Source organism: Gavialis gangeticus, unplaced genomic scaffold (genome assembly GCF_001723915.1).
Source record: "Gavialis gangeticus isolate Ggan-Ray unplaced genomic scaffold, GavGan_comp1, whole genome shotgun sequence".
Taxonomy (NCBI): domain Eukaryota; kingdom Metazoa; phylum Chordata; order Crocodylia; family Gavialidae; genus Gavialis; species Gavialis gangeticus.
Genome location: NW_017729004.1, coordinates 54,958,972 through 54,967,846, shown reverse-complemented (window position 1 = coordinate 54,967,846; position 8,875 = coordinate 54,958,972). Strand labels below are relative to the sequence as shown.

At 40.5% G+C, this 8,875-nt stretch overlaps 1 protein-coding gene across 3 annotated transcripts in view; it reads right to left on the bottom strand.

The window, feature by feature from the left end:
* Nucleotides 1-1,079: 1,079 nt before the first annotated feature.
* The window catches only part of ANKIB1 (ankyrin repeat and IBR domain containing 1), a 102,342-nt gene continuing 94,546 nt past the window's right edge, over nt 1,080-8,875 (bottom strand). The window contains exons 17-19 of one of the 3 annotated variants that reach the window (XM_019508414.1): nt 6,449-6,560; nt 4,677-4,720; nt 1,080-4,247 (exon numbers count right to left, since the gene is read on the bottom strand). In XM_019508414.1, the coding sequence (XP_019363959.1) occupies nt 3,495-4,247; nt 4,677-4,720; nt 6,449-6,560 (909 nt within the window). In that variant the 3' untranslated portion in view covers nt 1,080-3,494. Of the gene's footprint in view, nt 4,248-4,586; nt 4,721-6,448; nt 6,561-8,875 lie in introns of all 3 variants that reach the window. The other 2 variants (XM_019508413.1, XM_019508412.1) reach the window with 2 other exon arrangements.

Here is an 8,875-nt window from a genome sequence, read left to right as displayed (position 1 = left end):
CATTAAATAATTGTAAATTACTTATACATGTTGTAATAATGTAGTACATGCTAACAAGACAATCCAGGCATCCTATGTACATTACTAGCATACGTTTTTAAAACTAATGGAATTTGAGGACTCCAAGTATAAGAATTAGCAGGATCTGGCTGGTTCCAGTGTTTTCCTTCTGCAAACCAGACAGCGTCTTCTTTGTACTTAATAATGTTTGGACTTGGTCCTAGATCACAGTACTACTGAAGAGACTCTCTTACCTCAGCAACTAGTACTGCATACTTCAGTATCACAGTTTTATAAAACCAAGGGACTGTGTTATCTGGCCTCTAGGGCTAAGTACAAAGAGTCAAAAAGCCCAAGGCTGAATCTATTCAATCTTCACAGGTTAGTCCAAGTTGTACAGATTGAACTGATAAGCAAGCGAACAGACGATTCACTTTCGATTCCAGAAACGCAGCCATATGCCTGCAGTGACCCAGACCAAAAGCTGGGGGGTGCTAGAGCACACCTCCCTTCCTGGCTGGAGCAGACAGCTTGGGCCAAGACAAGTCCATCCACCCTGTGAGGCATGTGGGGGGCAGGAGAGGAGAGGGGGCTTGTGGGGAAGGTGCAAAGCATCCTGGGATGCTGGGGGCTGTGACTTAACTTGAATCTGAAGTGGGGGAATCTGGGACAGAAGTTCAATAAACTGATTTAACCTAAATCATCAGTTATGTCTGATACTACATCCATCCAGGTTTATCTTGAACTGGTTTTGGTCATTTTGAAAGTGGTTTATATGCACTAAGCTTCTGTTGTGTTACACATTTGAAATGGTTTTTGATCACTGATACTGGTTTATATTTAATTTCTGTCCCTAGGCTAGAGGTGAAACAAAATTCATTATCTACTTTGGATTCTCTCTCTTAAGCCTTGTATAGGTAGACACCCAGTTAAATATTCTGCTTTTAAATATCAAAACACAACTGCTTCTATTTTCTGCAACTACCATCACAAAGGCCAAGGTCTGCCTCCTAAAAACAAGTGAACTAGTCCTATACACTTGCTAAAATAAAAGTCCAAAATGTAATGAGACAAAAGGAAAGAGTTTAAGTAATAAATGTTTAATCAAAGAAGTTTACATATTATTAACAGCATTCATTTGGCCAAACATCTACATGGTTGTAGTATCCTACTGTATATAAAGTGGGAATGTATCAAGTATAGACTATGAAAGTGCAAATAACAATTCAAGGTTAGAGTAATTTTTTATATTATAAAATTAACAGGTTTACAAAATAGTCTTGCCAAACTTTATTTTTGAACTGTAAAGTTAATGACTATGGTGTTAAAATAAGTACCAAGAAAATACAAATTGAATATGCTCATTTTCATGCTCATAAGAGTAACACAGAAACAATGGATATACTGCACAACCTAAACAAATTACAAAAAACCAGAACCCACAAACTTCACTATCTTCACAGAGAGCACTCTTACATTTCTTACTGTAGCTTTGCAAGACATCTCAATGCAATACACAGAATCTTTGTGAGAATCTTTCTATTTAGAAATTACAATTCAAGGATGCTACAAATTAACTACTTGGAGACCAATTCATGATGCTAGTTCCTAAAGAACTATTTCAGTTTGTAGATTTTTATATCCTAGAACAGTTTAAAATAGAAGTTTTCTAAAGATGAGCAGGTTTCAATGATTATGTTGACATTGGGCAGCTACAGAAGTTAGAAAAAATGGAATGGAATAGGAGAACATAGCCTCAAGCCATCCTCTCTAAAGACACTTCCAAAAGAAATACATTTTGTGGAGCCTGGAAATTGAATATTCTTTTTTGACATCTTACTAAAATGAACCGTCTAATTGCAAAGTTCAGAAATAGGATTTGCATGAAATAGTTATCAAAACTCTCACTTGAACTCACAGCAATCAATATATAAACTTTGCCATCATGATACTTGCTTATACACACGCAGTGAGAAACTTTTATATCAATAAATCTCTGGTAATACTCAAGCAAAACTAAAATGGAGTGCATATATTTTGCTTGTGTTATGACAGGTTTTGATTATATGCTAGTAAAACATCCATTACTCTAGTTGTAATTACATACTGTACCATTGTATCTCACTCACCACTAACTGTAGTTTTGATGCTTTTACATAAATCTAAAACCAATATTTTCTTCACAGTACGACAACTAGGAAGATTTTTTTTCTTACACTAAACAGTAATCACACAGCAAATGATTATTGTGCAATTGAACAGATATCTAGCAGTGTTTTGTATATGCAGAAACACTGGCTGAACATTTAGTCATTTACTGTAAAGGCAAGGCCATGGGTGGTTTTATGGAGGTCTTTGCAATTAATAGCATAGTTACTCCAGAACAGACAGTGAATCTGAATGACTTATTTAACTGTGGCAACTATCCATTTGGGTTAGGCAAAGGCACCGTAGCATGTTGCACAGATTATGGTGTTTGAACTTTAGTTGTGGGACTGGCTAACATAATGAAAATTTCATATTTCTATATTTTTATAAAATGTTACCATTAAAAGTAATTGCACTACTAGTGCATAGAATGCTTTGTAAAATTATGAAAACAAAGAACAATGATTGCACTTCCATTAAAGTGTCTCTTAAAATACAGCATAGCTGTTGCTAATTAGCTGTATTTTAATATTTAAAATAACTGTTTAACAGCAGCATTAGGTTTAATTAACTTAAGGTACAGGCTACATTTAAGTAAATGTAGTCACCATGGCAATAAATGCCAGTTAAATTTAAAGAAGCAATGCAACACAGTGGTATCTTTCACTGCTAAGAATTGTGATTACTTTGATAGAGGAACACTGTGCACTGTTATATTGGGTTACAGTTAGCTATTCACAGTTTGGCACATTTAGACTGTAAATAGACATGAAAAAATCTTTGATTTTAATGTGAACAGAATATCCATATTCTTGTTTCTGGAGCAGCACTAAAGAGAAGCATTAAATACCTCAATTCACACTGCTAATAAAAAGGAAAGAGGAGTAAGGAAAAATTATGGAGAAACAAAAAATGGAAATGAATTGCTAACCATTATTAGTTTGCTGAAAGACTGAGTTCTAAAAATGGAGTAAACTATGTTTTAGGATAAACAACCAAACTACTCAGTGTGAGCCTTTAATCCCTATTTTCAAGTTAAGGATCACCAACCTAAGGCTAAACAGATGCTGCAATGTATTAGGAATGTGGAGTAAGCCTACTTATTCCTTTTTTCTTCAGAGCAAAAAAGGCAAATGCTACCTAATTAAATGCAAAGGATATTCCTTGAAAGGTTCAAATTATTAATATGAAGAACTACACTTCAAGGGAACTCCTATGTATTCCATCTTTATGTCAACAGTTTATCACTGAGCCATAATTACATGGATCGAAGTTTCCATAATGCTTACTCCACACGCTGTACCATTTGTACTGCTATCCATATAAGCTCCAAAACTAACATGTGTTCATACCAAATGTACATGTTCAATCCAATCATTTGAGGTTTGAGGAGTCTGACTTGAAACATCTTCTGAAGCATCCAGATGGCTAGTTGCTTCCCTGGTACGGTCACCACTTTGTGGTACAGTTTCACTTGGAATAATGCTTTCTTCAGAAGTAGTCTCTTCTGTTTGGGTTCCTTTGCCTTCATTTTTGAGTGCATCCTCAAAAAGTGCATGCTGTTCCTGAGGCTTCAGTCCTACACCTGTACGATTTGATTGCCCTCCTGACCCATCTTCAGTACTGGGTTGCTGTGAATCCTCATCGGTTTCTGAACTTGCTGAAGGAATTAGGGCAATACTTTGTGGGTTCATGTCATGGAACCAGGCCATAATATTTCCAAGTAGATTTTCACTGGTGTTTGGGTCTTGGCTACTTGAATCAGCATCACTAGATGTTGAATATAATCCACTTCTTGTATCGCTGCAAGGGTGTGAAGTAAGGCGATCAGTTGAAAATGGATCATTGCCCGCACCTAGTCTCATCAGATTATCACCAAGTTCAAACAGACCAGAGCTGCTCAAAGCAGCTCTTGGGCTATCTATATTTATGGGAGCTGAGTCCAGTCTTGTAGGCAAAGAGGTACCTATTGCTCCTAATGACGCCTCATTATTTAGGAAGTCTCTTGTTTCTTCGTCAATAGCCAGGCCAGATTCTTGCAATGACAACTGAATAGCAAGCAGAATGTTTGGGTCATCTTCATCCAAAGAACTCAGAGCCTATCAAGACATAGAGGAGCACTTTTAGAAGAAGTACATTTTGCTTTTATCATATTCTGGATTAAAAACGAATCTACCCTTAAACCTGATATTTATTTATGACTGTTGCAAATTGTTTTCCAGAATCAATTATTCCCCAGATTGTTTTACATTTGTCCACATAATCTAGAAGTCGATTTGGTATCTTTATGTTATTTATATTATGGTCTTAGATTCCGCCCTTGTCGCACCAAAAAGAATCAGTTAACAAATTCAGGATTCAAAAAAATATGGTAAAGAGGAGAAAAATTCAGGAATGCAAGCAAGCAAAGCAAATGGAAAGCAGATTAGGGAAGATACCTGAAGAGAATCCTGGTTTTCAGAGTGACTGACAGGGGTATAGTCATGAAGCGAAGAGCTGTGCAGAATACCCATAGAAGCTGAACTCACCATGGAGGTACCATGTCTTCTGCTGCTGCCACCTTCCTGTGTATCTGTTCACATAATTTAAACAAAAGCATTTAGGACAAAGATGGAAATCCTCCATTTTTCCTTTCTTTTCTTTTCTTTTTGCCTTCAAGTACATAGTTTTACTCATCCTGGCCTGTACTAAGAAACAGCGCAAGAAGCAGCTCAGTGCTAGGAGGAAGAACTCCTTCCTCAAGGGCTCTAATGAACCCTTGCTGGATTTGGAAGGAAATATTGGGAAAGAAAACCACTACAGGAACCTTGCAGCAAGTAGACCCCCTGGCCTTTTCTGAATATCACCATATGCAGATACCTATATGTATTCCCCTCCCATACACAATTCTTGTACAATGGAAAAGCATCAGTACTATTACTTTGGAAGCCTGCAAGGTGGGAGAAGGTGAGGGCTGATTTGCCTGTTTGTGCTTCTCTGCCTCTTCTTGAGCACCCCCATTCATTTCTAAGTTTGCAGCACAATGGGATAAATAACCATTAATACACAAGTTTATAGGCAAGATTGTAGAAATACTTCTCAAACCCACTGGTGCATTAGAGAAAACAGAAAAAGGGCCAGAATGTGGGATGCACTTACAAGTAATTTAATGGCACCTTTGCCTTTTTTCTCTGTTCTTACACAGCTGTAAACAGAGAATCTTGCTCACTTTAACTTTTCCCATGATGTGTCAATACCTCTAAGAGTAGTGTTGCTAGTGCTGTTTCTGTGCAGTCTAAGTGACATGACTGTTCCTCAAGAAAAAAAAGGGAACGATTACTGTTACTGCAAAAAAATATATAAAACCTTATTCTGGTTTCGATAAGCCAGGGACAAATACAGCTCTTTTGAAATAGGCAAGTGGAATTTTCACTGGAAAATTTAGAATGAAATAAAAGTGAGGCCCAACCAGATTATCCTTTAGTTGAAACTAATTTGGTGGTATAAAAAATTAAGTTACTTTTAGTTTCTGTTTTGAACTACGTGCATCACTATAATAACCGATACACTACTTTTAAGAATACATCACTCTCAATAGTAAATTTGATAATGGTCTTAATTTATTTCTTTAAACAAGTAAATTTTGGGTCTAAACTCCCTATCTGTATAACCATAAGTAAAAAAAGAGGCATAAGGGTTGGAATCAAAATTGTTCTTCTTAACAGTCTCAGTACACAGCTTTCAGAGCTGAGGAATATGAGGTCCATAAGCCACTTATGCACCTTCATCATCTTGGACTGCTCTAGTGATTGGAGAGCTACCAGCAAAATTTAAACAGCTCAAAGAGGCTCTAAATTACAGTAGTGTACAGAGGCTACTGCCCTGGCTGCAGCTTACCTAGGAATCTTCACGGTACTACATACTATGGCAGGCTGTCTGAGACTCCTGTGCTGAAGCCTATCATCAACAGCCCCATGGCCATCCTTACAGTGCCTCCCTCAGGGGAAATCTTTTCTAGGTGGGCATAAAGGGGCTAGTGTTTAGGTAAGAATATCACACTATGTGCACTGTAGAAATTTTTTCCCCAGAAATACAAATCTGCTGTAAGTAACTAAAGGCCTTGATCTTGTCAAGACAACCCTGAACCACCACAATAGAGCCATTAATACTACTCACTTAACTTTATGTGTACAAGTACAGGATTTGATTCTTATAGTGCAGCCAGAATGATCAAGTGCTATATGTTAAACTCTTTTTAATTAATCTTTGAAGGAAGAATCAAGAAACTATGTGAGAGGGACTGAAAAAGCAGAGTGCATACCTAATGTACTCTCACTAGGGTCATCAGGGTCTGGAGTATTACTGAGTAGACTGTGCATGTCCCCACGGCGACGCTGTCTGTGCCTTCTCCGATACTGAAATTCAGCATATTCCTGCATAAACCAAAAGTTACAAAACACAGGGCAGCATGCAGGAATATTTTTCTGATATAACAGGACATTTTTTATTTAAAAAAAAAATGTGTGATTTTATACAGCTATAAAATCACCTGTGTTTAGAAACATCACTTGCAGGTTGCATCATGCAAGAAACTAAAATAAAAAAGGCAGCCGGTAACCCTAGATCAAGAATATTATGAACTAGCAAAGAAGGCTACTTGTCAAGTTGCAGACACTTGAATACTTGCAATCTCCCTTTCTAAAGATTCCAAACACTGTTCATTTTGTCTAGTGGCATTAATACCCAAATTCCTATATTTTAGCTTTTAATAAAACATAAACATAATGAATTAGAAATTTTCTCTGTGTTTTTGCCTACCTGTACCATAAAAAGAGCCAACTCCAAGGGCCCAAACTAGTTTAGGAGCAGATAGATCTATCTTATGTCAATACCACATCTAATTGGAAACAGTATTTTTCTTTTCCTAATTACAAAGAGTTACAAAGGGCCAAGTCAGTGTCATAGTGTTAATACTCCTAGTGTTTCTGAGTCAGAAGGCAAATAGATGTCCATGTTTTCATTTATTTGCCAAAATTAGTTTACAAGATAAAGTGAACATCTGATCTTGCAACTGAATTGCTAGCCCTGGAAGCAAAGTTGGACCTCACAGGTTCATTTTCAGATTGAGGCAGGATCATTGGCATGGTGAGGGTGGTAAGCAGAGTCTTTTCTTAGTGTGGTGATTTATTTGCAAAACATGCCCACTTTTTGTTTCCTTAAACATAGGTGGTAAAAATATACATAGGCATTAAACTGCTTTTCTGAAATCACACATACTGCTTATTTTCCTTCTTCCACCCCTGTATTTACATATGGTAAACCCCTGATTCATGAATTCCCTTAGACTGCATGGCATGGAAATGCAACTTAACCATTAAGACTCATCTGTACAGCTGCTCTGCATCATAAAAGAAGGTCAGAATTATTTAAAAGCCCAGACAAAAAAGAGCTTGCTGGTCCTCACAGCAGTACTCTCCATGGCTTTCCAGGGCACTATTACTGCATGGTACTCTTCTATGGAGTGAAAGGGTGGATCTGGGTGGGGGGGTACAGAAGGAGGGGCTGAGGGGGGGAGGCCAAGGGGAGTGCAACAGTGTGGTTGCACCTCTCTTCCACCACTGCTAACCCTAGCCAAGTTCAGCAACTTGCACAGACGCCCCCCAGTCAGTGGGGGAAATAGAAAAGAGGGACCCACCCATTGCTGCCACTGTCCAAGCCTGACCCACTCCAGGTGCAGGCTGCAGGGAGCAGCTGCAAGGGATGCTGGGCTTGGCAGGGGACAACAGTGGCAACAGGTCGGTTTCCTCTTCCTGCACATGCTCCCTACCACCCCCCCCGCAAGTCCTCCACTGGCTGAGGAGCAGGTTCCAGAAGGAGGAACCACCCCATTACCACCACTGTCCCTGGTTGATACAGAAACAGGGGAAGACCCAGAGTTGCTCCTGCCTTGCTCTAGCCCAGAGGTCAGCAACCCCCAGCACGTGCTGAGCACAGCATGCAAGGCCATTTTGCTCAGCACACCACCGCCAGCCTGGGCTCCATGGTTGGCAGCAGCTACCCAGAGCCTGGGCTGACTGCAGCCGGGAGGCTGCAAACATCTGCTGTGGGCTCCGGCATTAGCTCCATACCAGTGGGTGCATTCATGCCTTGGAGCAGATGGTGGGGGAGGGGCCTGAGGCAGCGCAACCCCGGCCTCTCCCTTGCTGCTGGCACAGAGCTGATAACTGGGCTCTGGAGCCCGGAACAGCTTTTTGTAGCCAGCCTGGGCTCTGGGCAGCTGCAAACAGATGCACCAGGCTCCACAGCCCCAGCATCAGCTCCATGCTGGTGGTGACTGCACGTGCACTTCAGAAAGGACAGTGGGAGGGCTGTGCTGCCTTAGGCCCTATCCCCACCGTCCCCTCCGAGGTGTGCGTGCACCCGCCAGCATAGAGCTGATGCTGGAGCAGCTGTTTGCAGCCTCCCAGCTGCTACTGGCCCAAGCTCTGGTAGCTGCTGCCAACCATGGAGTCCAGTCTGCTTGCAGCAAGGCTTATAGCTGAGCCTGCCTGACTTTCACCTGCTCTGAGCCCAACCCTGGCACAGCCCCCATACCAGGATAAGGCTGATGCTGCCCCTTGCCAGGAGCACCACACCTTTTGCGGGCTTAGCTGTGCGGGGTGGATAGGTGGTTAGGCTGATGGGCAGGCTCTGGGCTAGGGCCTCGGCCAGCTGCGCTGCAGCCTGGGGCTGGCTCCCCAGGTAAGCA